General features: G+C 34.8%; 2 protein-coding genes across 2 annotated transcripts; both read right to left on the reverse strand.

Annotated features, from left to right (window-relative positions):
• Nucleotides 1–3,348: 3,348 nt before the first annotated feature.
• LOC120133204 (3-ketoacyl CoA thiolase 1, peroxisomal-like) lies at nt 3,349–27,968 on the reverse strand. Its single transcript, XM_039149839.1, has 12 exons — nt 27,881–27,968; nt 27,601–27,704; nt 27,387–27,513; nt 23,945–24,043; nt 23,798–23,868; nt 23,604–23,711; nt 23,148–23,225; nt 22,939–23,071; nt 22,747–22,843; nt 22,489–22,612; nt 22,280–22,388; nt 3,349–3,596 (listed from the first exon to the last, which is right to left on the reverse strand). Exons 1-12 carry the CDS (start codon nt 27,966–27,968, stop codon nt 3,466–3,468), a joined length of 1,269 nt encoding a protein of 422 aa, XP_039005770.1. The 3' UTR covers nt 3,349–3,465.
• On the reverse strand, nt 24,173–24,872 carry LOC120133129 (3-ketoacyl-CoA thiolase 2, peroxisomal-like). Its single transcript, XM_039149779.1, has 4 exons — nt 24,705–24,872; nt 24,564–24,622; nt 24,382–24,466; nt 24,173–24,295 (listed from the first exon to the last, which is right to left on the reverse strand). Exons 1-4 carry the CDS (start codon nt 24,789–24,791, stop codon nt 24,200–24,202), a joined length of 327 nt encoding a protein of 108 aa, XP_039005710.1. The 5' UTR covers nt 24,792–24,872; the 3' UTR covers nt 24,173–24,199.
• Nucleotides 27,969–27,978: the final 10 nt, after the last annotated feature.

Genomic DNA, 27,978 nt, shown 5'->3' on the forward strand with positions numbered 1-27,978 from the left:
TGAATTTAATTTTTTTAAATAATATAATACTATAATAAAATAATATACATGCTCGATTTTGAATCTAGATAAATTAAAACAAATTTACAAAAAATTTAGGGTAAATTACACAAATAGTCCCTTGGCTATAGGATATTAGTTTATTAATTCTCCAAATATTATAAATTACAAAATGATCCTCTAGCTATAGAATGTTGCTTTGTTGAGTCCCTAAAATATTAAAAGTTATAAAATGGTTACTCGACTATTCATATATTTCAAACGCATTCTTTTCGATAAAAAATTGATGGTATTATGAGTTTAACGTTAACATGTTGGCTGTTATATGATAAAGTCTGATCCCAAAATCTTAAGCAATCATCATATCTCAGTCATCATGTTAATGTTCAACTCAGACTACCGATAATTTTTTAACAAAAATTGAAGAGTTTGAAACATAATGAATAGTCGAGTGATCATTTTATAACTTTTAATAGTCGATGGACTCAACAAAACAACACTCTATAGTTAGAGGATCATTTTATAATTTATAATATTTGGGGGAGTTAATAAACTAATACCCTAGAGTCGAGGGACCATTTATGTACATTACCCTAAATTATTTGAATCAAAGTCATCTAATAAAGTAACATTTCTTCCTATTAAAACAAATCTTTAAATTCTGGATTTTAAGGCTTGAATTTTAATGGTTTGGGATAAAGATTTGATACGCTTAAAAGGCAAGAAAGCAGCATTTTTTGTGTGAAGTCTTTTCGACATCCCCTCGTTGTTTCATGCCTGACATAATTGAGCTTTAGAATCAGATAAAACAATACCAAGTCTTAGCATAAAAATAATTGTTTGAATTATATTTAAATTATTTTTTATGCTTAATTTTCTTTATTAAGACATGTCTAATATTTTTTATTACATTTTTAAATATTTATCGTTAAATAACACATGTTATGTTTATATTTTTTAAAAATATTTTTAAAAATTCTCAAGTAACATATGTCACTTGATAAATTTTAATAATAATACACACTTAAAAATAGGATGAAAAAACATTATACACCAACATTTAATTTGACTTATTTTTATATTAATCGTTATATAAATATAGAAGAGTCGGGGGGATAATCCACCATGTGCAGATGTGTTGTAACTGTGATATCATTGCCAGCTAATGGAGATCCCTTAAGCGCCTTATATGCAAACACGTGTACTATCACTCTTTCATTGCTTATGCTACATGATTAGCCCAACATTTGTTTTATTTTTCTTTTCCATGACCAAATATGGTCTTTATACTACTACATCAAATCAAATCAATCAAATTAAATTATGTGTTTTTGCCTTTTTATTAAAAAAACGTCGTAATTTGGGAATGACCCTCTTTTCAAAGAAGATTATATAAATCGATTTTAGTCGTGAATTTAAAAATTAAGGATAAATAATTATTAACGTCGATGATAATTCTTTTCCGAACAAGTAATTCCACATCATTAGTAGATCTGATGAGATATTCTATTAGAAAAACGTAGTCACAAATGTGGGTTTCTTCTGGATAATAGCTCAGCTCCCACCCCATGGTGTTTTTGAAAAATGGTTCGGTCCACTCATCCACTTCCAACGGCAGAATTGTACCATTAGTTTTGTTAAATTTTATGTCAAGCAAGCATTTGCTTGAGCTCTTTCTAAACTTCATTCCCGCTTCACGCAGTAGAGTTGCACCGTATAAATATTTACCTTGGACCCGATCTGATTCTAGATTCGAGTTGTCCTCTATCTTTTGTCATAATGAAAGCAATGAAGACCTTATAAAACCAAGGCAAGCTTTGATCCATTTGAACAAGGCTTTCCAGCTAAAGGATTTGATATCGTTGCTAGGGCTGTCAAATGAATGTCGTAACCGAATAGCTCCCTCCAGCTTGGCTATAAAATCAACACGAGGTTGGTTTAGTTTAAGTAAATTAGCGATGAATATGTTTTGGTTGAAATAATGGCTGACGAAATGGCAGCTAAGATAAATAAACGAAGGGAGATCGGGTTTATTAGCAAAGGTAAGTTCATATATTTGTTTAAGAATAAACAAGGGAAGTTGATTGTGAGTGATGACTTATGTGGATTTGTTTATTATTTTTTAATTGTCACATAATACTTTTATTAAAGGGTTAACGAGAATTAACCGTTGAGGTATTAAAATTGAACGGACCGATAATTTTAGGTATTAAAATTGAACGGACCGATAATTTTAGAAACTATGTACCTCTAATTTTTAAATTGATGATCGAAAGCAGTCATACCAAAAATAAAAGGGACTATTCGCACAATTTACCCTTTAAATATTAGATTTCTTCTGTGGTTGCTAGGTGCGATACGAGTATGTGCGGAGGACATTTGGCGGTACAATACTTATTCATGCTTAATTGAAAAAAATACCATGAAATGACTTGATTTTAAATATATCGTTAAAGTGTTGCAGACGCTTAACAACAAATCTTTTAAGAAAATGACATAATTATTAATTTTTGGTTTGAAACATCAAAAATTTAATATTTTAACTTCAAAATGTAAATCCAAAGCTTTCTTGAATAATCATCCATGAAAATCACAATATAAAGTATAATACCATGCGACTTTTACTTTTAGGGTAAAATTATATCAGTGATCACCTAACTATTATTCCTTTTCATTTCGAACATTATTTTTATATTTTTATCAATAAGGTAAGTTAACTATTTAAATATATTCAAACAAGTCACTTGTCATTAACTAAATTTGTTTAAATACTTTTGGTGTAATACTCAAAATTTGAATAGTGATTAAAATATAAATTTTGAAAGTTTGGTGTAATACTCAATTGTAGATATTCATTCCTTGTACCCAATGACATTATTTTCTGTAAGTAAAAATAATTTATTGTTGCCGAACCTCAAATCAAAGTTTTCCCCTAATGTGGCTGAAAATATTTTATTCAATAAATTTTCAAATAAAATTAAATACCCATTCCTTATAATTTTTTAGTAGTCTTCAGCCTAACTACTCATACCAAATTAAAAGGTACATTAAGCAAGGTCGGGGTTCAAATCATGACGTTTGCGAATAAAGCAAAATAAGTTGTGAGAGTCGCCCTCGCCTATACAGTACCCGATTTGAATTAGTCGATCAATAGATCGGATACCAGTGATTAATTAAAAAAAAATAGCCAAAATCCAATAAAAATTAAAGTGGCAGACAAGTTTAAAAACGAAAAGAAAAGTGCAACCAATACTTGGGAATGGGTGTGGCAAATAATTCCATTCACCAACTCTTGAGGTATTGCAAATAATATTATTTTGATTTTGACGCATACAGTTTTGACAACTCACAGTCATTGGATATTGGAAATATGAAAAAATCATACGCCTAATACGAATAATAAGATACCAACAAAAGCATACATGGAGCATCCTTTGATAGACAGCTCCACCATTGCAGAGTTCATCAATAGTCTCCCCTTTCAAACACAGCTGCTGCTCCCATTCCGGTGCCTATGCACATTGAGATCACTCCGAATCGACAGTCCTTCCTGCGACGCTTCATCTCGTACAATAGCGTACTAACACAACGAGCCCCTGAAACACATAAACGATACATGTCAAAAATTAATATTGGACCATCCTAAAGATCAAAGCCTATGCTCTGCAAAAGTTGGTGTCGGAACCCGTCTTTCGGTTGGGTCCGAAATTGGGCTTCGACTTAGGAAAATGATTAGGAGTCGCCACCGATCATTTATTTTAAGAATAAAACTGGTTGATCGGATACCTTATTTCTTACCTGATCTGTGTCTTACCAAAGATGTGTCGAGTTCAAGAGTCGGTTACAGTCAATGAATGGTTAGCATCCTTGAACTGCCCTTTCGGTACTACGTAGTTTCCAGTTGTTTTTAATTAAGAAAATTGAAAGTTTAAATTAAAAGGTAAAATAAAGATCCAAATTACTTACCTTTAACGAATTTACGAAAATACCCTTAAATGATAAAATATTAGATAAAAAGATTGAACCAGAAAACAAAAAAGGGTTAAATTATAATGTTTTAAAGAATGTATATGATGAGGAATTAATTGAAGTAAAGATAAAGTGCGCATATTAAAAATCATAAAAAATAATATTAAAGAGAAATAAAAATTAAATAATGCAAAGAAAACAAGTTTATTAACGAAAATAAAAAAATAACCATGCTAAATACAAGATTAAACAATAAAAGGAACACAAATAATGAAACAAATAAAACTCAGAAAATGACTAAGAAATAAAATAAAATAATAAAAGAAAACAAGGTAAAATAAATAAAAATAAAAAACAAAAAAAATAATAAAATAATAAAATAAATACAAATAACAAAACAAAATGAAGGGAAGGGAAGGGAAGAAAGAAAGAAAGAAAAGAAAATATATACATAATTTAGTGCTTATAAATAAGATAAAAATATCTCTCTATATATATAAAACATGATGAAAAACAAATGGAAAGAAAATAAGGAAAAAAAATAAGAGGGCCCTATGCCATCAATTCACCGGGAAAATATAAAGAAAGAGAGAAGGCAGAAAAATAGAGGGGGCCTAGGAAGAAAAAGCTTAGGGGAAAAACCAAATTAGTTAGGTAATATGTATATATATAATATAGTATTAATAATAAAAATAATAAATAAAATAAATAAAATATTTGGTAAAACAAAAAAATAATAATAGTAATAACGAAAAAGGGTTGAAATATATATAAACAAACATGTACATAAAAATGCCATATATATAAATAATAAAATATAAAAAAGAGAATATATATATATAAGTGTAAAAAATATTTAATAAAGGATAAAAGAAAAAATAATGCGAATAATAAAGGATATATATATATATAAATAAAAATAAATAAAATAATAATATTTAGAACATGAATACAATGGACTAAATTGAGAAGAAAACAAATTATATGGCCAAAATTAAAGATATTCTGAGATACAAATCGATTTTTGGCGTAAATTAAAGCATAACCAAGGTCGGGGACCAAAACTGAAGTTATCTCCCTCCCGTTTCAGAAACACGCGGACCCTGGGGATCCGAATGGGGTCCTCGGGTTGAATATATAACCCATTTCCCACAAACACCTCCTATTATTTCCCCATTTGCCAAAATGAATCAAAAAAATGTTTTAAAACCTCTGAAGAGTTCTTGAGATTCAAGAACAAACACCCGCCCATTTTCAGAAATCGACCTTACGTCGCCCCACACCGCCGTTGAACGCCGCCGGTTGCCGTTCATCGGCGGCGAAACTAAAAAAAATTCGATTTTTTAAAAGCTCTTTCCCTCATTATTTTAAAAATCCAGAAAGTTTTTCAAAAAATCAAGCCTCAGGGGCTAGATCTACGAAAGTAGATCTTGAAAACGCCCCTTGTTCATCGGCTAAAAAACGCTTCTTTTGGACTCTATTCAAACCAAAATGACAAAGAGACCATGCATGCAAGCATCTAAAGCGATAAAGGTACAAACTTTTACCTTTTCCTTCCGAAAACCTTGCGAAAATTCCTCTGTTTCACTATAATATTTCTTGCGAATTTTGCTTGGATTTTGTATCTATTTTGTGTGCAAAATCTATGTAAAATAACTGTGCAAAAGTTTGCTTGTATTTCGTATGAAAAATCATGTGTCCAATTGGTTAGATTACACTGATTATTTATAATGCTTGATGAGTCTTATTTTTAGAGTTTGAGTCCTAATAAAACTCTGATGCTTGTGTTTGTTGGTGTGTTGGTGATGAATGAGTTCCTTTGACTCACGTTGAAGGCCGAGAAAACAGGCGGTGAACTCGGTTGTTGGAGCAGCGGCATTGAACGAGATCCTGGGGTGCTTGCGGTGCACTATTGTTTTCTGGGAACCCTGATTTTGGAACGGGTCTTAGGTGCTTCTGGGTCTGATGTTGTTGGGTTGCACGTGATGTTGGGCAGCTGGGTTGGGCTTAATTCTGTAAAAAAACAAAACATGAATTAATATGTATGCCCAATATAATATGTATTATTATAGTATGTAACATAGTATGTATTTATTATATAATACAATACATATACATTATATACCATAAATAATATTAAATGTCATACGATAACATTGCACACAAAAAAATGTGTGTTATACAACGTAAAATATATTCTTTAATAATGCTAGCCCAAGGGACAAAATTTGGTGTCTTCATATGCCCCTCTTTGCTCATTATCGTGCAATGAAAATATAGAAAAGATAAAAAGACACAAATTTTATCCATGAAGACAAGTTTGTCAATTTGGATTGAATCACGAAATAACTCCCTTGTCATGAGGTTGAGTCGAAACTAGAAAATTCTGAGCATGAAATCCTTCATCGTGAAGTTGAAATCAAACTCAAAGTATCAGGAATTAGCTCCTGGATCGTCTTCTAGCCCATTATACTTTGTCGTGAAGGTGAAACTTGACCTGGAGACTTTGGTGTTGTTGTGCTACAGATGACTCATTCGTCGTGAAGTTGGGTCAATCTGTTGGGGTACAATACCCTTCGTTGTGAAATTGGAATCGTATATGACCCCTTCGTCGTGAAGTTGAGTATTAGAATTGGATATCCTTCGTCGTGAAGTTGAAATCCAATGTAAGTTGCACTATTTCGAGGCCAATATCCTTCGCTGTGAAGTTGAAATTGACCTTGAAACTGGAACGTTTGTTGACAGACACTCCTTCTTTGAGTTGGATATCCTTCGTCATGAAGTTGAAATCTAATCTAGAGATGGATGATGCTTGTGTGCACGATTCCCTTCGTCGTGAAGTTAAAACCGCAGGTGGCCCCTTCGTCGTGAAGTTGATCCTGGAATTGGATATCCTTCGTCATGAAGTTGAAATCCAAGTAAGTTGTATTGTTTCGAGTCCAATATCCTCCGTCCTGAAGTTGAAATTGGCTCTGAAACTAGGAAGTTTATTGACAGACACTCCTTCTTTTAGTTGGATATCCTTCGTCGTGAAGTTGAAATCCAATCTAGAGAGGGATGCTGCTTGTGTGCACGATTCCCTTCGTCGTGAAGTTGAAACCGCGAGTGGCCCCTTCATCGTGAAGTTGAGCCTGGGATTGGATATCCTTCGTCGTGAAGTTGAAATCCAAGTAAGTTGTATTGTTTCGAGTCCAATATCCTCCGTCGTGAAGTTGAAATTGGCTCTGAAATTGGGAAGCCCCTTCATCGTAAAGTTGAGCCTCAAATGGCACGATATCCTCCGTCGTGTAGTTGAAATCGTGGATGGCCCCTTCGTCGTGAAATTGAGCCTTGACTTGAATATCCTTCGTCGTGAAGTTGAAATCCAAGTATTGTATGTTGCGGGTGGACACGATTCCCTTCACCGTGAAGTTGAAACCGTGGATGACCCATTTATTGTGAAGTTTGGCTTCGAGCTAGATATCCTTCGTCATGAAGTTGAAATCTACTCTCGAGCAAATTGTGTCATTTTGAGCTCAATATCCTTCGCTGTGAAGTTGAAATTAACTCTGAAATTGGAAAGTTTATTCTTGACAGTCAGTCGCCCATTCGCTGTTAAGTTGAGCTTGTATTGTCTCGAGTCCAATATCATTCGTTGTGAAGTTGAAATTGACTCTGAATGAAACTGAAAAGTTGTTTGTTGACAGTCAGTCGCCCCTTCGCTATGAAGTTGAGCTACCACCATCAATTTTCGAATGTGCTTTTGAATCGAGTATCTTTCGTCTTGAAGTTGAGACTTGACTCAAAAAGCTGCAAAAACATGTATGGTAAAAATGATAGATGCGATGTTCTTAAGTATATCTAAGATGCATGCAACATGAATTAATTCTGTTTTTCCTTGGATTGAGCCTTAATTTTGTCTACTAGTCTTGTCCTTGGGATCGACCATTTTACCGAAACTCCTTATTTAAATTTGCCATTGTCTGGCTAGTTGAATCCATAAAGACGGGGCGTTTAACCAATTTCTCTAGAGGGACAACTCAATATCTAAACACCTTTATCAGGTTAACTGAATCTTATCTATAAAGCCGGGGAGTTTAACCAATTGCCTTAGAGGGACAACTCAAACTTTATTGTATAGTATAATCACCTTTATCAGGTTAGCCGAATATTATCCATAAAGTCGGGGCGTTTAACCAATTTCTCTAGAGGGAAAACTCAAGCTTTATTGTATATATATAATATTATAATCTGGGTATATGTATCCAATTTCTTAAGTTTGTTAAGGAGAACATGTTATAGTCTAGGTGTTTTTGAAAGTCAAGGCATCTCATCTTTAGAGTTCAAATTCACAACAACTGACCTAAACTAGATTCACCTACTCGACTATTCCATCTGTGAAGATCATTACATCACTGAACATCCTCAATAAAAGTTTAGTAATGTTGTATGCAAAAGATGCCCCATGTTGTCCGCACTTATGCACATCTAAATACCAAACCTCTTTTTATTATCTCATGAGAGGAAAAAGGCTATAAGAAAAGGGTATGGTGTTCGAGTGTGTCTTTGGGGGTAAAATCAAATGTCATTATTTTTTAGTCATGTCATAATGTCAAATATTTGTAATTCCGATCATTTATAGAGTTTTTTAATTCAGTTGATATTCAAAGAACTTCAAGTTGTAAATTTGTTTCAACATTCAACATAAATTCCTTTAAATATCTAAAAAGAAAGTTCAAAAATAAGTTTCAAATACTAGAAAATTCGAAAACAAATTCAAGCAGGATGTCACGAAATAGAATAAGGCCTCATTTGGATGCCCTACTAGTTGGATTAGGGGTTTTCTCTGCACTGGCTTCCTATTCTTCAATTGTTTCACTTGTCGTGGCTCCTTTGAATGTACCTTCAGGCGTACAAATTTCTACTTCCTTCGGATCAGCTTCTTGGGAAAATCCCACTTCTTCGTGATTTATCAGCATTTCCCTTCCTGGTTGTTGAAAATTGGGCCCAAATTTAGATCCAAAACAATTTTCCTCGGTGATGATAGTTTTGGTTGAATCCCGAACACATATTACAGCTGTGATCAGCGTAATATTCATCAAACCTCCTGAGCTGCCCAGAATCCCTTTTGCCTTCAGGAAATCTGATATAGGTGTTTGAGCTGCGTCTGCCCCACTAATTCTTAAACCCACGGGCCAATCTCGGACTACATCCATAGAAGCTCTTTTACTCGTATTTCCTTTCTGATCATCTTGCGCCTTAGGTTTTTTGCATGAATATTCCGTTGAAGCAGTTTGAGGTGTTTTCTTGGTTACATTTGCCCTATCAATTCTCAAACCTACAGGCCAATCTCGGATTACATTTATGGAAGCCCTCATGCTCGGATTTACTTTTTCAATCTTCTGTTATGTTCTTCGTTGGCATTCTTCGTTTGAATTGACAACTCCCAAGATTTGGACCTTTATCTCTACCTTGCACTTCTGGATTGCTTGTTCTAAAGGATCCTCAAGGTTGTCAGGAACCTTAGTTGAACAAACTGGGGTTTTATCCTGGTTCACCCAATGAATCTCCTTGTAGGTTAATTTCTCATTCGGGGGCCACTGTGGCTGGATATATCCCGATGTAATCAATCCGGCTGTGAGCATTTCTGAACGTAATTTTTCAAGTGAAAAGTGGAAGGGATGGAGCTGAAAACCCTGCACTTTGTTTTTTCTCATCTAGTCCCCATGACGAGAGACTACTGGGCAATGACTTCGGAGATAGAAATTGAGTGTCTTATCTTGGTGATTGAAAAGAGGTAGAACCTCTAATCATGAGAGGTTTATCCTTCTTGGCTTTCTTGGTCAATATTTAGTCATATTCTATAACCCTCTTCTTTGAGTGAAGCTTATCTCTCACAAGGGAAAACTCATCTTCCATGGTTGGCCCAGTGGAACCTTCTACAATCACATTTGGTTTTTGGGGCGGACCTGAAATATATGGCTCTTTAACAGGTCCTCTGGTCATTATCGTTTCAGTTTCAGCACCGGCATTCATGGGATCCATTAGTGGCTTCTCTCCATGGATCACAACATTTATCATATCCATTAACTTGGTCATCTATTCTCTGGATTCATCCTGAAATATTCTTGTTTGATCAATCATCTCTCGTTGAGTTTTCAGGAGTTGCTCTTGAATTTTCTCGATCTTACTAACACGCGCTAATATCTCATTCATCGCTGTAGATCTTCAGACAAGCTTCAGGTAGCCTTCAATTTGCTTTCAAAGCCTGTTTGTTCCCTTTTTTATATGAGACATCTTTTGTTAGTTAGTGTAGATGAATGAAAAAATGGAAAATAAAATAAAAATAATGCAAAACATGCAAGAATGCATGATGAATGCAATGTTCGAGGCATTGATCCAAAAATGTGCATGTTATTATAAATAATCCTTATTGGGGACAAAAGTGTTTTATCTTTTAAGAGACAAAAATATCAAAGGTATATTTTGACTAAAGCTTCTAGACCTCGAACGGTTTCTGACTAGTTCTCTGCCTTCATCTGTCATTGGTTGAATAACCAGTCGAACCGCTCCGGCTTCTCTAGATGAGTCGTGCAAATGTTGAGTTGCTTTTTTATTGGTCCAAGAAGTCTCGAATGACTGTATCTCTAGTATTTATCTTTTGTTAAACATGTTCCCAACGAATACGTCATTGGAGCCCTCAATTGTAGGAATTATGTTAAGTTCATTTATCTATTTCTTGAATTCGTCAGCAATGGTCTCCAATTCCAACTATCATTTTTCCATTGTTGTCTTTAAAGGGACTCCCCAGATAAATAACCTTCATCTTTCCCCTGCAACCTCTGCCATCCCAAAGTTGATTTTTGTTGCGTTTGGTATAAACCTGGTTCATTCTGACCTTTATAATGCAACAAAGTGGAATAACTTCGATTACGGGTACCATGTCTTCTTGGTTGAATTATCTTGCGGATTGTCTCCCTGAGCATAACTAGACATTTGTGTTTTTCACCTCTTGTATTGCAACCCCTTTGTCAATTAATGCAAATTATTTAGGTTTAACGAACACATTTTTGGTGGATCAACACCTCTTTTGAATGATGATGCAAAAGATGAAAATAAAATAAAAGAGAATAAAAATGAAAAGAGTTAGTGACGTAAAGATAAAAAAATGATCATGAAAATAAAAGTCCTACCCCACATGATATCTACCCCACATGCTTATCATTCCTACTCGGACATGATCTCTATCCCGCATGTTAATTTTAAACTAATCCTAACATCATTCATTTCTAGTTCACATGCTTTGAACAGAAAATAAAGCGGGAAATAAAAACAAGGCAACCTAGGGTTTACAATGAGGTTTTGAGGTGGGCTCTAATTCCCTGTAGTCTCTCGATTTATGTTCTAAAAAGGTACACGAGTTCTCCTTGTCGGTGCCCCCTTGGGCTTGCTAGACCCTTAATCCTAAGCCCATTACAAGCTTGTGTGGACTAAATTAAACTCGGGAGGAAACATTCTCTTATGCCCATACAGAGAATAAATTCACACGAAGGCATAAGGTATATGAATCCCGAAGGTTACTTGCTAGGCCCATATGGTGAATAAATTCACATGAAGGCGTCGCTTTCACCCCCACTTAAAACGGGTTCGGAGCTCGGGTTTAGAGCCTTAAGTGAAAAAAACGAGTTTGGAAGGCTGAAATCATTAGAAAACGGTTAGTACAACTATTTATTCGAAAATATAATCAAAGATAAGCAATAAGGATCGAAATGTTACCTTAAAATTCAAACTTACTCTTTTCGTTAAAAAGACAACTGTAAATTACCTTAGCCTGACTCACTTACCTGTCCCTAGTAAAATCGCCAAGCTGTCGGAACCCGTCTTTCGGTAGGGCCCGGAATTGGGCTTCGACTTAGGAAAATGATTAGGAGTCGCCACCGATCATTTATTTTAAGAATAAAACGGGTTGATCGGATACCTTATTTCTTACCTGATCTGTGTCTTACCAAAGATGTATCGGGTTCGGGAGTCGGTTACAGTCAATGGAGGGTTAGAACCCTTGAACTGCCCTTTCGGTACTACGTAGTTTCCAGTTGTCTTTAATTAAAAAAATTGAAAGTTTAAATTAAAAGGTAAAATAAAGATCCAAATTACTTACCTTTAACGAATTTACGAAAATACCCTTAAATGATAAAATATTGGATAAAAAGTTTGAACCAGAAAACAGAAAAGGGTTAAATTACAATGTTTTAAAGAATGCATATGGTGAGGAATTAATTGAAGTAAATATAAAGTGTGTATATTAAAAATCATAAAAAAATAATGCAAAGGAGAAATAAAAATAAAATAATGCAAAGAAAATAAGTTTATTAACGAAAATAAAAAAATAACCATGCTAAATACAATATTAAACAATAAAAGGAACACAAATAATGAAACAAATAAAACGCAGAAAATGGCTAAGAAATAAAATAAAATAATAAAAGAAAACAAGATAAAATAAATAAAAATAAAAAATGAAAAGAAATAATAAAATAAATAAAAATAACAAAACAAAATGAAGGGAAGAAAGAAAGAAAGAAAAGAAAATATATACATAATGTAGTGCTTATAAATAAGATAATATATATATATATATATATATATATAAAGTGATGAAAAACAAATGGAAAGAAAATAAGGAAAAAAATAAAATAAGAGGGCCATATGCCATCAATTCACCGAGAAAATATGATGAAAGAGAGAAGGTAGGAAAACAGAGGGGGCTGAGGAAGAAAAAGCTTAGGAAAAAAAACAAATTAGTTAGATAATATGTATATATATAATATAGTATTAATAATAAAAATAATAAATAAAATATTTGGTAAAACAAAAAATAATAATAGTAATAACGAAAAAAGGGTTGAATATATATATATATATATATATATATATATATATTATAATATTTATAAACAAATATGTAATAAAAATACCATATATATAAATAAATATAAAAAGAGAATATATATAAGTGTAAAAAAATATTTAATAAAGGATAAAAGAAAAAATAATACGAATAATAAAGGAAATATATATATATATATAAATAAATAAATAAATAACATAATAATAATTAGAACATGAATACGAGTGACTAAATTGAGAAGAAAACAAATTATATGGCCAATATTAAATATATTTCGAGATACAAATCGGTTTTTGGGCTAAATTATAGCATAACCAAGGTCGGGGGACCAAAACTGAAGTTATATCCCACCCGTTTCAGAAACACGCGGACCTTGGGGATCTGAATGGGGTCCTCAGGTTGAATATATAACCTCTTTCCCACAAACACCTCCTATTATTTCCCCATTTGCCAAAATGAATCAAAAAATATTTTAAAACCTCTGAAGTGTTCTTGAGATTCAAGAATAAACCGTCGCCCATTTCCAGAAACCGGCCTTACGCTGCCCCGCGCCGCCTCGCCGCCGCCGATCTTTCCCTCCTTGTTTTAAAAATCCAGAAAGTTTTTCAAAAATAAAGCCTCGGGAGCTAGATCTACGAAAGTATATCTTGAAAACGCCCCTTGTTCATCGGCTAAAAAATGCTTCTTTTGGGCTCTATTCAAACCAAAATGGCGAAGAGACCATGCATACAAGCATCTAAAGCGATAAAGGTACAAACTTTTAGCTTTTCCTTTCGAAAACCTTGTGAAAATTCCTCTGATTCACTCTAATATTTCTTGCGAATTTTGCTTGGATTTTGTATCTATTTTGTGTGCAAAATCTCTGTAAAATAACTATGCAAAAGTTTGCTTGTATTTCGTATGAAAAATTGTGTGTCCAATAGGTTAGATTACACTGATTATTTATAATGCTTGATGAGTCCTATTTTTAGAGTTGAGTCCTAATAAAACTCTGATGCTTGTGTTTTTTGGTGTGTTGGTGATGAATGAGTCCCTTTGACTCACGCTTGTTGAAGGCCGAGAAAACCGGTGGTGAACTCGATTGTTGGAGCAGCGGCATTGAACGGGATGTTGGGGTGCTTGCGGCGCACTAGGGTTTTCTAGGAACCCAGATTTTGGAACGAGTCTTGGGTGCTTCTAGGTCTACTGCTGTTGGGCTGCACATGATGTTGGGCAGTTGGGTTGGGCCTAATTCTGTAAAAAAACAGAACATGAATTAATATGTATGCCCAATATAATATGTATTATTATAGTATGTAACATAGTATGTATTTATTATATAATACAATTTTAATCAACTTTTTTTAGATTTGCTAAAATGACCAACAAATTTGCAACGCAAACTCCAATTTCGCAACACATTTTCCAAATTTGCAACACTGAATTTCAAATTCGCAACTCGATTTCTGAATTCGCAACACGAATTTTGTTTTCGCAACTCGATTTTTGAATTCGCAACACGAATTTTAATTTCGCAACAGGTTTTATTTTCACAACACAAATGTTTTGGGTATATAACTACACAGCAGCATCAACTCATAACCTAAATCCCTAAATCGCAACTCATTCATCTCCATCTATCACTCTCTCCGGCGACATCCGTTCCTATATCCAACGACATCCTTCCCCATATCTAATTTTTTTTTACAAAATTTTATTTCTATATAATTTTTCAATGATTTCTCTCCCAAATTATCAACTATCAACTTAATAAAGGTATATTTTTCTCTAAGTTAGTGATGATATGTAGTTTATAGCTAGTTTGTTTAGTAAATTAATTTACAATTTGTAGAATGAAATCATCTAATATTGATCATGTTTGGATAGATTTGTGTTTTGGAGGGTCATGGGAGAATGTTCATGGTGTTTTACAATATATACCTTTACCCATGAATCTTCAACTAAAACTGTCATTAAAAAATTTAACTTATGAAACTCTAATGTTACGTGTTGAAAAGAAAATGAATTTAGAGCCTCTAAGTGGATTTAGGCTATCTTATCAGAGAAAATGTAAAGTTTATTTGTTAACCGACAATGAATATGTTGAACGATTCATTACTTACATTAGTGTTTCGCAAGAAGATGATGTTACATTGTATGTTGTTGAACCTAGAAGTAGTGAAGTTGGGTCAGTAGCGGGTAGTAATCAACTAAGTTCTTCAACCCTAGTTTATGGTGCTCACAATGTACAACGTTGTTATCAACCTCAAAATTTAATGGTTCCACCACAATTTCATCACCAAGAAAATTTTGTTTCACCACATTTCCAACTTCAAACATAATATCAAACAACATCTCAAAACCCACAACATTTTCCTAATCCAAATCTTAATCAACTTTCAGCACCAAATTTCGGTTTTCATATTGACCAGTTAGACGATTATGAACCAACAGAAAAAAAATTGTGAGTACTAGTCAATATTCGAAATTTGATCTTGGTCAATACCCGGACTTTGATCTTGGTCAATACTCGGATTTTGATGATGCTTCAGAAGAAGAAGCAGACTCTGCGTGTAATGATTTTGATATTGGTCAATACCCAAATTTTGATGATGAAACAGCCGTTGCCGAGGAAGATGTTATTGATAATAATGAGGAGAAAGTTACGACTGTGAATGAACATGTTGAACATCCATTCTGTAATTCATATAACCCTAAAGAAGAAGAAGAATAAGTCCCCGAAGAAAAAAGAAGAAGAAAATGTCATGGGAGTATAACTGGAATAAGCCATAATTACTTCAGATACCGGAAGAAGAGTTGGTAAAGATAGTAGTTGATTGTTACACAAAAGTTATTCGTATCAAGAAAGATGATTGTTTTGATATAAAGAAAGACTTGAAGATAGCTTTGTATACAAAATGTGTGGAAGATGGTTATCAACTAAAAGTTAGCAAATCAAGCAAAGACCGTTTCAAAACAAAGTGTATGATTAAAAAAACTGTACATGGCGTATGATTGCAAAGAGGATAAAAGATTGCGAAATGTTTCAAGTGAGGACTTTTATTGATAAACATACATGTTCAAGAACCCAAGTTTTTCCTCACCATAGACAGGCAAACATAAAGGTGTTGGGTGGTTTTCTGACCGAGTTAATGTTTTTGAATGGCAGGGTATATCAGGGACATGAAATTATGACTGACATGAATGCTCGGCTCAAGATTAGTATCTCATATTCTCAAGCTTGGAGAGCCAAATGTTATGCCTTGGAATTGTTGAGGGGGTCTCCAGAAGCATTGTTTGCCCAACTGCCGGCTTATTGTCACAATTTAAAGCTAAAAAATCCTGGGTCGGTAACTCATATCAAAACAGATAAAGATGGACGCATTGAGTTGATGTTTATCGCCATTGGTGCTGCGGTTAGTAAATCAATATAATTTTGTTGACTCATTTTTGTTAGTTACATGCATTTCACATTTAAATGATTATATTTCTTATGTATATTATTTTGTAGATTTGTTCGTTTATTACTTGCATGTGCCCAATTATTATAGTTGACGGAGCACATTTGAAAGGTCGATACCTTGGAGTAAACTTATTAGCAGTAGCCATGGATGTTAACAATGGGATACTGCCAATAGCTTATGGGGTTGGCAAATCTGAAATCTTTGATTCATGGACATGGTTTATGGGGCATATTAGGGATTGCATAGGTCCTATTAGCAATCTGACAATTATATCCGATAGGGCAAACTCAATTGACAACGCTGTTAGAAGGTGTTTCCCATATGCTTTTCATGGACTTTGTGGTGTTCATTTGTACAGAAATCTAAAATCAAGGTCTGCTGGTATAAAATATCACAAATGAACATACTGGAAGACTGTAAAAGCTTATCGGGAAGTGGATTTTAATAAGCATATAAATTGTTTAAGACGTGTTTTGTCTCAATGTACTCAAACACTAGAAGATGTCGGGTTTGAAAGATGGTCAAGAGTACATCAACTTGGAGCAAGATATGGTTTCATGACGTCTAATAGTGCAGAATCAATCAATGCTCTAAGTCGTCATTCCCGAAAATTACCCATTACTATGTTAATGGAGTTTTTTCGAGCCTCTATTCAACAGTGGTACTACAAGAAAAGAAACCATGCAGATATTATTTCTTTAAATTCGTAAATTATCATATTTATATATTTTACTAAGTATTATTTATTTAAATTTACAGGAACATTGGAACGTCGTGTTACACCATGGACTGAAAAAAGATAACGAAACGTGTTGTGAAGTCAACGTCATGGAGAGTTGAACCGTGTTCAAACACTTTGTTTGAAGTATTGGATAATAACTTAAATGGGATTGTCGATCTAAATGCAAAGACGTGTAGTTGTATGAAATAGCAAACATCTGGTTATCCGTGTGGCCATGTTATAAAAGTTGCTCTTCATCTAAACCAAGATGATTCAAGCGCATACGCTATGGATTGCTACACTACAGAAGTATATCGACAGACTTATGCCGAGATTGTCTACCCTATTCCATATCCTTCTGAGTGGGACATACCAGATGACTTACAAACAGTTTTACCACCTGTCATGGACAGTAGGCTACCTGGCCGACCAAAAAATCATGATCGTATATTGTCTAAGGGTGAAGAGAAGAGGATGACGACATGTAGTCGGTGCAAAGAAAGTGATCATACAAGGTTGACCTGTGGATCACCAGTGTCATTACAATCATCTTTTCCTCTACCAAAATATGGATCCTCATCAAAATCCAAAGCTCATATGGTGCCAAGCAAAATGAAATCAAAATCGCAATAAAAAAATCTCAATCACAACCAGCTTCACCTTTTGAGACTTATTAACTTAGGTGATTTTTAAATGCAAACATTGTATTATGTGTATTTTATGTGTGAATGCATATATTTTCAGTTAGACATGCATTAGTAACTTTAGTTTGAACATTGTTATGATATGTTAAGTTATTATCACTTATCAGATTGTTGTATGTTATCTTTTTTAAGGTGGTTTCCTTGAATTCGCAACGCGAAAGTCATATTCACGTTGCGATTTTTTGTTGCGATTGTTGCGAAAGTCAAATTCGAAATGCTTCGCAACACGAAAATCACAACGCGAATTTGATTTTCGCGTTGCGAAAGTGTATCTTCAACAGGTCTTTTTTGCCTTCAACATAATGCATATTGAAATTTTCTTAAACAACAAATCAAATTTTACAAATCAATTAAACAAGAAAAAAACAATTCTTATTTACACATCTAAAAGAACAAATCAACAGCACATTGATACAATTAGCCCTAGACAATACATCCAAATGCTCCTAACAATAGGGAGCTTACATCCAAATACATTCACACAGCTCACTTCAGGATTAACCTGCATAAACCAAACATTTGCTCAAACAACACTTTATACACATCTAAAACCAACAAACAGAAAATTATTGAATTCTAGTTACTTAACCAAACATTTTCAAACCAACAAAGAGTATATATGTTAACAACACTTGCTCAAACTTACCAATAACAAATGGTTGTTTATGCACACTTTCAGCACGTGGATGCAGGTAGGCAGCGTCTCGAATATATCGCTCTAGCCATAAAATGATGAAACCACAACCCTACTGCACCTCTATCTCTATCTGTGGGAGGTAGAAACTGTTTACATCCTGTCGTCAAACGTTCCAAGCATATGCATACAAGAGGACCACAATCCCCTCTAGCTCCTGCTATTTGTTGTGGCGTTGTCTCATATCTCATCATTGTAACTTTGAACTTTTTTGGCTTCTTATTTCCAGAATTAGTCCAACAATCAATCACATCCAAGTATTTAGCCAAATGAGCGCTCCATCCCTTACAAATAATATCTTTGAAATCAAAAAATGGTATGTAATTCAACATATTGTCATATACTATCGTCTTCAGGGATGGGAGCTGAAGCTCAACGAGAAGTCAATGAAGACGTTCCATAACAAGGATAAACACCTGCAATCATAAATAATAATTCAATTGCGCACATCAAATAAAATTTATGAACACCTTTAAAATATTCAAAAATAAATACTAACCTTATCGACCTCCCACCACGAAGGATAAAGCTTAGCTTTTCCATTACCTAACGCATATAAAGCATCTCTCTGATCCTTCAAGTGAGCTACGTGAAAAGACGAAGGCATAATAGTCCATCGTGTCTTTTTTATTTTCTTCAATTTCCTTATAATCAGAAGACATGACACCCATACATCAATATGTTGTGGATAAAAAATACCTATATTAGTGAATTTAATAATTTTTTTAAAAAATAATCAAATAGTCATTCTCTTCAACCCCTAATAAAACACCCCACCAAGACCGATAAAGAAACAAATGCATACTCTCGTCGATTTTGCATATGTTAGCGTAACACCCCTGGCTCTGCTCATGTAGATAAATATTAACTGCAGTCTTAGCCCAAAGGGTATTATCCATAATTGTGTCCGGTAGTGTTCTCCTCTCCTGCTGAGGAATGGTACCGACCGGTAACTCATACGAAAGCCAACTCTCATCCATCATATCGGGCACGTGAGGGGGTTTATCAATATGTCGACATAGTATGTCATGTGAATCGGGCTCTTGAACAGTGGGAGGGACCTCTTGAACGATGACAGGGGACTCTTGAATAGTGGGAGGGGCCTCTTGAATGATGACAGGTGAATCAGGCTTCTTTTTACAGAGTCTTGGCACTATTGGGGTGAAATGAGACGTAATGCCACATGCACGATGTCTGATGCGTGAACCCCTTCATGCAAGAAAAACTCGACATAAAGCATCTACCTCATCACATAAAGACCGTACCTCATCACGCCATGCATCATTGTCGTCACGTAAAGTACCGACCTCATCACGCAAAGCACTGATTTCATCACGTAACTCCCCTAACTCATCCCGTGGAGGTGGAGAACAAGGAGATAAATGTTGTGGCATCTTTGCCGGTCACCTATCATGATGTGAAGTGGAGAAGAGGCCCGATGATGTGATGGAATATGTGATGACTCTCGTTATGGAGGTGTATATTTTGCTCGATCAGGTGATGGCTCTGGGTGTCGAGCTGTAGAATCGGTTCGATCGGGTGATGGCTCTCGAAGTAGAGGGTGCTCATCATTCGTTCAATCAAAAAAATGCTTACTAGCTTGCCACCAATCAGTGGCAAACTCAGCCTCTGTAGGTGTCAGCCTCTGTAATGGATAGTTGGCCTCATAATAATATAAAAGCTCAAACAAAGTTAAATGTCTATAGTAATAACTTGTTTATATATGTTAGTATTTGTGTTAACTTACATCATTCATCGTCGTATATGGTAGTAAATATTCCCAATCCAACAACCGGATCATCCTCCAGGTAATAGCCCTATGAATATCATTTGAATTTTTTCTTGTATATGTCCGCATGCTGGGAAAAGCCTCAAATATCCAAATCTACAAAAATATAATACACAAACATTAGTAATTGTTAAATAATTAATTATAATTTTGGAAACATTATATAGAAATTCTTACCTTAAAGACCCAAATAAAGCCTACCAAAGTGTATTTGGAACCATCGCCACGCAAACTAGGACGGTCCTCAAAGGCAGAAGACAACTTTTTCCAGGTAGTTTTCCATAGATATGAACCCCACGCAAACACGTTCCATGCATTTAGGTCCTCTACCAATAATATTAGGTCCTCAGAAATAGGTTTTCTGGCCTCTTTGCCTAAAAAGTCGGCATTCAAAAGTAATAAAAGGCATACTCGGACAACATCTAGGTCATCCATCCGAGTAAAATCATCTTTAATAAGTAATCTTTTCAAGTCGTCGACGTGTAAATCGGGCTTCGCCTTTGCCAGCTCAGGAAAAACCCGAGATAACCATGATGGGCGGGAGATATAACTAATGTACCGACCTACTTCATCGTGTCCGAAACGTAGACCAGTGATTAAGCAAAACTCCTCCCGTCCAAAACAAGTATACGCCGGTGGAAAATGAAACCATATCTCTTCATCACCACGTTGTATCCTCTCGGGTAGATCGTTAGTCATGGTCTGAAGAAACAAATGGGTCAACATAGCATCTCCACCTGGATGTTGTACTTTCAGCCATGGCCCGAAGCAAGTATCCTCAAACAATTTTCTTTGTACAACTGTAATTGTCGACGCTATTGTAGTGGCTAGGCTTAATTTATTCCTTAGAGTCAATGAAGCCGAAAAAAAATTCTAACAAAAACAATAAACATACCAAGTTAGATATACCAAAAACTACAAATTATACACTATAAACAGACATGATATTAAACAGTGAAAACAAAGCCAAATATGTTTCAAACTAGCACGATATTCACCCAATTCATTATTCTATCATAGTTTTTTGGTTGAAGTAATGCAATTCATTCAAGTTTCAATTTACAGAAGAAGAGTAGTTTCTGAAACTTAAATTCGCAACGTGAAAATGAAAATCGCGTTGCGATTTTCATGTTGCGAATTTAAGTTTCAGAAACTATTCTTCTGCAAATTGAAACTTGAATGAATTGCATTACTTCAACCAAAATACAAAACAAAGACAAATATTAACTTCACAGGGTTAAAGACTAAACAGTTTAGCAGTATTGGCAGCAACCAAATGAATTTACTAAGCAATCTAAGTGAAATGGTTAATCTATATATTGAAATTAACAGTAAATTTATCATTAATTTAAATATGAAAAATCTAATAATAATAGAAAAATTTCAAAATAAAATAATTAAAAAAAACTAACCCTCGGTGATTGATTTTCCATTTGTGGCCGTGAATGGTTGTGAGGGTGGCTCTGAGAGATAGAGAGACGGATTTCGTCGGAGATGGGGACTGATTTCATCGGAGATGGGGACGGATGTCGTCGTAGAGAGTGAGAGATGGAGATGATACTGAGTTGTGATTTTGGGTTTTAGGTTATGAGTTGCGATTATATTGTTTACATTTGTGTTGCGAAATTAATATTGTGTTTCGAATTCGGAAAAAAAATCGCGTTGCGAAAATAAACGCACTTTGCGAATTTGACTTCTGTGTTATGAAATTGGAGTTCGTGTTGCGAATTTGTTAGTCATTTTCGCAAATCCAAAAAAAATAGTTAAAATCGTATATTATAAAGTATTTTCGGTCACTGAAATATTAAATGTCATGCGATAACATTGCACACAAAAAATGTGTGTTATGCAACGTAAAATATATTCTTTAATAATGCTAGCCCAAGGGACAAAATTTGGTCTTCAGTTGGAACATGTTTTTTTTTTCTTTTACTGTAAAGCAAATTGGCATAATATCAATCATACACCAAGTGGTGCAGGTTTGTGTCCTGATTTGTTTGAACTTCTCATTATTTATCACAGGCTCAGTTTTTTACTTACTACAAATTGTCAAATTTATGTACGATAAGTACCTGTACAACCCAAAGGATGCCCGAGGGCCATTGCAACTCCATTAACGTTGACCTTTCCACGATCCAGCCCCAGTTTCTTACAAGAGTATACGAACTGGGAAGCGAATGCCTGTGAAAAAAAAACATATACATATAGCATACTTAGAAATGAAAGTAAAATTCAGAAGACTTTCATCGTCATCATAAAATCAACTAAAGAAACCCACTACCTCATTGATCTCAAGCAAGCCAATTTCATCAATCTTAAGACCTGCGGACTTGACTGCAACTGGTATAGCAATGGCAGGACCGATGCCCATCACAGCAGGATCCACACCAACAGCAGCAAAGCTTCTACAAAATTGAGCATAAGAAAGCAATGTGAAGAACTCGAGCTTTTAAGCTGACAAAAGAGTAGGAAAAACAACTGCTTATCTCGTGCAACAAATATAGTTGAGCCAAGCTCAACTTGTAGCAGTTTTGATCACCTTAAAACACCAAGGATGGGCAGTCCTTTCTGCATGGCCAATCTTCGCTTCATAAGGAGGACTGCTCTTGCACCGTCACTCACCTGGCTAGCATTTCCTATAGGAAAAAATTGGGACACAAATTTTCATTTAGATCACATAGTGTTCTGGTCAGAGTAAAAACTTTCACAAATTTGATTCGCATATATGTACCAGCAGTTGTGGTTCCATCCTTCTTAAATGCAGGCTTCAATTTGGCTAGACCTGCCATGTTTGTATCAGGGAGGATACCATCATCCTCTGAAATTACGATTGCTTGCTCTTCTCCAGTTTTAGGATTCACAATCTTTGCATATTAACAATGAAAGTTAATAAAATATCATAAAAATAATAAACTGGAATAATTCGCTACCCGAAATTACCTTTGTGGCTACAGGGATAATTTCTTCTTTGAATTTACCATATGTTGTAGCAGCAGCAGCCCGTCTATGCGATTCGACCTACGATTACATCAGAGGTGGGGCTAGGCATGCGTAATATGCACGACGGAACAAGGCCTTGGACTAGCAAGGGCCCCAAAAAATTCACAATGAGGTTATTGGTATTATCGTAGATGATTAAGCTATCAAAAAGGAGTCCAAAAATCTTTGTTCGAAGGAAGATATGAGAAATACCAATAATTAGTACTGTGCTACAGCTGTAAAATTTATCTCATTTTTTTAGGTCTAACTCACTATACGAAAAAGTATATCTTTTTAAGAATTTGCACAAGGCCTCCAACGTCCTAGCCCCGGCCCTGGATTACATGGGTGGTTCAGACTAACAAAGATAAAGTCTACACCAGTAGGTGGAGGCAAATTGAAAAAGAAAGAACTCACATCAGCCTGGTCTTGCTCTTGCCGTGTGATACCGTAGCGTTGTACAACGTTTTCGGAAGTAATGCCCATAGGAAGAAGACAATCCGGGGCTTGGGCAAAGCTATCCGTCTGTAAAAAATAAGTGCAGTTGCATATTAAGCTGATAATGTAAAACATATCCAAAATAGTGAAAACAAAGTGCGTGTTGGACGTGCCTTTGGGTTAACTTTCTCTAACCCAGTAGCTAAACCATCTGTTGTCATGCTCTCCAATCCAGCACCAATGCCTACATTTGAAAACCAACCAGGTTAATACTCTATCCAAGCTGAAGATATCCCAATAAATCTTTGAAAGATACTCACCAATATCATAGAATCCTGCTTTTATGGAAGTGGCAACATCGGCAACTGCTTGTAGGCCGGATGAACATTGTCTGTTGACAGTTCTAATAGGCACTGTATCTGGTTGAAAAAGGTAACTATATTAGCTACATTTATATACGAATGAAATTCAGTAGAAAGTTAAAAACAAATAGTTAAAATTTCAGAGAAGAGTAAGAAATAACAAAGTTTGAAAGAATAATCGTACCAGGGAAACCGCCATACAATGCTGCCATCCTACACTGTTGCTCTGAGTGCAACACGAGCCAACACTGAACCGACAACTATATCCCCCACTTCACTTGGGTTCACCTTTGTTCTATCAATCAAAGCCTGCATGCAAAATCAACATAACATGGGAAGTAAAGGAATATGATTTCAAAGACAACCGAAGTTGAAAAGCTAGAGCATTTTTAAACCTTCAACACAGGGGCAAGCAAATCATCTGCAGGTGTATCCTTAAAGCCTCCACGCTTTGACTTACAAATTGGAGTGCGGCATGCCATGCGTAACAACTATTTTCCTTATTAATAGATCAAAGAACATATAAAACATATATCATTTGACTCTTAATCGGTTGAAAAATCTCCAAATGACTTACGCCACAATCACAATATCATCCCCAAAAGCAGTGTTGTTCCCAGTCGAACAAATTGAAGGCTGATGAAATGAAAACAAACCCACTTTTAGAAATAAAAATAAAAAAAAAAACAAAATCCAAGAAAAGAAAGATTAAACTAACAAAGAGAGTAGCATATGATTGATGGGATTGTGAAGAGGGACTTAAGTGATCAAGCAAAACTTTTTGCCTGTTGATTGCCTTCTCCATTTTTTTTATCAAAGATCTTACTTTTTCTCTCAAAAGTCAAATCCTTTTCACTGGGTTGTTGCTTCTATAATGGAAATGCATAAATGGATCAAACATATATATAGTGCTAAAAACTTAACCATCGTTGTTGCTCTTTTGTTCTGCTTGGGAGTAGTTGGAACGACGTTTTAGACAGTCATTACAGATCATTTTATCCTAATATATAAGAAAGAATTATTCAAATAATCTCATTTATTTCTTAAAATGAGTCTTATTTTATCATCTCATTACCTTAGACACGTAACACTTGACACGTTAGCAACTAGAATTGATCTTTATTTAATTTACAATTTTCATTCAATTAGTAAACATTTTACCTTAAAATAAAACATTTGGAAGTAAAGTACTTCAAAAAATAAAAAGATATCAAAGTGACTATTTAGTCAAACGTCATGGACTTTTTGATATTACGAGTAATTTAAACTCTTAGGTGACATGTATTGACTCGTATGAACACAACAAACTTCGGTTTATTCCTAGAATTGATCAAACATAGACTCTAATATCAATAAATATAACACACCAAACTTAACTTGATCATAAATCAAATCGACAAGTGTCACGTGTAACAGTCAAATAAAGATTTAATCAATCGGAATGTAAATTAAAAAATCAATTATTAAAATATGTAATCTATCAAATTTATGTACTAAATTGGCATGTATATTAAAGCTAAGGACTAGAAGGTAATTCATGGCAATTAGAAGGCTTAAACAAGTTATTTTCCCTAATTCAGTTAAAACTCAACTAGTAGTATGAAACCTTTCAAAGTTTCGAAAAATGTTACAAGTTTTGAGGGTACCCTGTGAGTTTGGAACCCTAGTACATACTAATCAAGCACATGAACATTTACACAATAGCATACAAAAGATCTATAACTCAACTATATCTACTTGCATGCTTAGTACACGATAACACTAACTGTCATTTTGAGCAACAGACAACATTTACAAGCAACCTTTCACACACTTATCTAATGCCTCATGCATATTACTATCATGTTTGAACACATCATCACCAATGCTAATTATGAATTAACATATGCACCTAATCCAAAACATATATTGATATGGAGACTTTATAATGTAGAAATTAATACTAACATGACTCAAAAAATAACACATATATACATGACTTGTTAAGTTTTTGTGCAACATCATTGTTAACATATACGATGGATCTTAGAGCATTCACTTTGAAAGCTAGCATCGATTATGCAAGCATGTACCCGTTCCACAGATGACAGGGGCTACGGGCCAGAGTCTTTAATCTTTATGACGCACATGTATACTATTTGCTTCGACAGAGTCAGATTAGATCATCTTGAAACCTTTGATTCTTGAAAGCTTAAAGGGGTTAAAGCTTGAAACAACCTGGTTTTCCTCAAGCATGCATCTCAAAGCTTCAGCATTCTTAGGGAAAAACTATGGAGAATAAGCAAAAAGAATATTTATATATAAATTCCAATCCCCACTCTTGAGGTGTTGCAAACAATTTTATTTTGATTTTCACGCATTCAGCTTTGACAACTCACAATTATTGGATCTTGGGAATATGAAAAAGCATACACCTCAATTGACCTAATACAAATGATACGATACTGACAAACACATACATGGAACATCCTTTGATAGACAGCTCGACCATTGCAGAGTTCATCAATAGTCTCCCCTTTCAAAGACAGCTGCTGCTCCCATTCCAGTGCCTAACTGCCTATGCACATTGAGATCACTCCGAATCTACAGTCCTTCCCGCGACGATTCATCTCGTACAACAGGGTACTAACACAGCGAGCTCCTGATACACAAAAATATATATATCAAAAACTAATTCCAGACCATCCTAAATATCAAAGCTTATCCTCTGCAAAAGTTAGAACATGTAATATATAGTATCTTTTTAGACAGTAAAACAAATTGGCAGAATATCAAACACACACAAAATGGTGCATGTTTGTGTCCTGAATTGTTTCGACTTCTCATTATTTATCATAGGCTCAGTTTTTTACCTGCAACCGATTGTCAAATTTCTGTAAGATAAGCACCTGTACTGCCCAAAGGATTCCCGAAGGCCATTGCACCTCCATTAACGTTGACCTTTTCACGATCAAGCCCCAGTTTCTTACAAGAGTATATGAACTGAGATGCAAATGCCTGGGGAAAATGTACATAAAGTATACTTAGAAAAGAAAGTAAATTCAAATGGCATTCATAATCAACATAAGATCAATTAAAGAAACCCTCTACATCGTTGACCTCAAACAAGTCAATATCATCAATCTTAAGACTTGCAGACTTGACTGCAACTGGTATTGCAACGGCAGGAACGATGCCTATCACAGCAGGATCCACACCAACAACAGCAAAGCTTCTACAAAATGGAGCATAAGAAAGCAATGTGAGGAACTCGAGCTTTTAAGCCAACATAAGAGTAGAAAAATAACTGATTATCTCGTGCAGCAAATATAGACGAGTCAAGCTCAAGTTGTTGCAGTTAATGAATGAAGTTCAGTAGAAAGTTGAAAGCAAATAGTTAAAATCTCAGAAAAGAGTGTACCAGGGAAACCGGCATAGAATGCAGCCATCCTACACTCGGTTGCTCGGAGTGAACCGGGTGCCAACACTGTACCGACAACTATATCCCCCCCTTCACTTGGATTCACCTTTGTTCTATCAACCAAAGCCTGCATGCAAAATCAACTTAAGATGGGAAGCAAGAGGAATATGATTTCAAAGACAACTGAAGTTGAAAAGCAAGAGCGTTTTTAAACCTTCAAAACAGGGGCAAGCAAATCATCTGCAGGTGTATCTTTGAATCCTCCACGCTTTGATTTACAAATTGGAGTGCGGCATGCCCTGTGTGGCAACAAGTTCCCTTATTAATAGATCAAAGAACATACGAAATATAGATTATTAGAGTTGTAAATGGTTGAAAAATCCTCAAATGACAAATTGAAGGCTGATCAAACGAAAAACAAACCCACTTTTAAAAAAACAGAAAGAGCAAAATAAAAGGAACAAAATCCAAGAAAAGAATGTTAAAAAACGAACAAAGAGAGTAGCAGCAGCAGATGGTTGATGGTGAAGAGGGACTTGAGTGATCAAGCAAAACCTTTTGTCTGTTGATTGCCTTCTCCATTTTCAAGAAA

This window comes from Hibiscus syriacus, unplaced genomic scaffold (genome assembly GCF_006381635.1).
Source record: "Hibiscus syriacus cultivar Baekdansim isolate YM2019G1 unplaced genomic scaffold, ASM638163v2 tig00110577_pilon, whole genome shotgun sequence".
NCBI classification, from domain to species: domain Eukaryota; kingdom Viridiplantae; phylum Streptophyta; class Magnoliopsida; order Malvales; family Malvaceae; genus Hibiscus; species Hibiscus syriacus.

Excerpts from the sequence above, each read along its gene's own strand:
- LOC120133129 (XM_039149779.1), bottom strand. The coding sequence starts at position 24,791 with ATGGAGAAGGCAATCAACAGGCAAAAAGTTTTGCTTGATCACTTAAGT. Across the intron at positions 24,467-24,563 it reads GATGATATTGTGATTGTGGC|GGCATGCCGCACTCCAATTT; the intron begins GTAAGTCATTTG and ends GTTGTTACGCAT. Across the intron at positions 24,296-24,381 it reads TGCTTGCCCCTGTGTTGAAG|GCTTTGATTGATAGAACAAA; the intron begins GTTTAAAAATGC and ends TTTTGCATGCAG.
- LOC120133204 (XM_039149839.1), bottom strand. The coding sequence starts at position 27,968 with ATGGAGAAGGCAATCAACAGACAAAAGGTTTTGCTTGATCACTCAAGT. Across the intron at positions 23,226-23,603 it reads AAGAGCAAGACCAGGCTGAT|GTCGAATCGCATAGACGGGC; the intron begins GTGAGTTCTTTC and ends ATGTAATCGTAG. Across the intron at positions 22,389-22,488 it reads GCTTGCTTGAGATCAATGAG|GCATTCGCTTCCCAGTTCGT; the intron begins GTAGTGGGTTTC and ends TTTTTTTCACAG.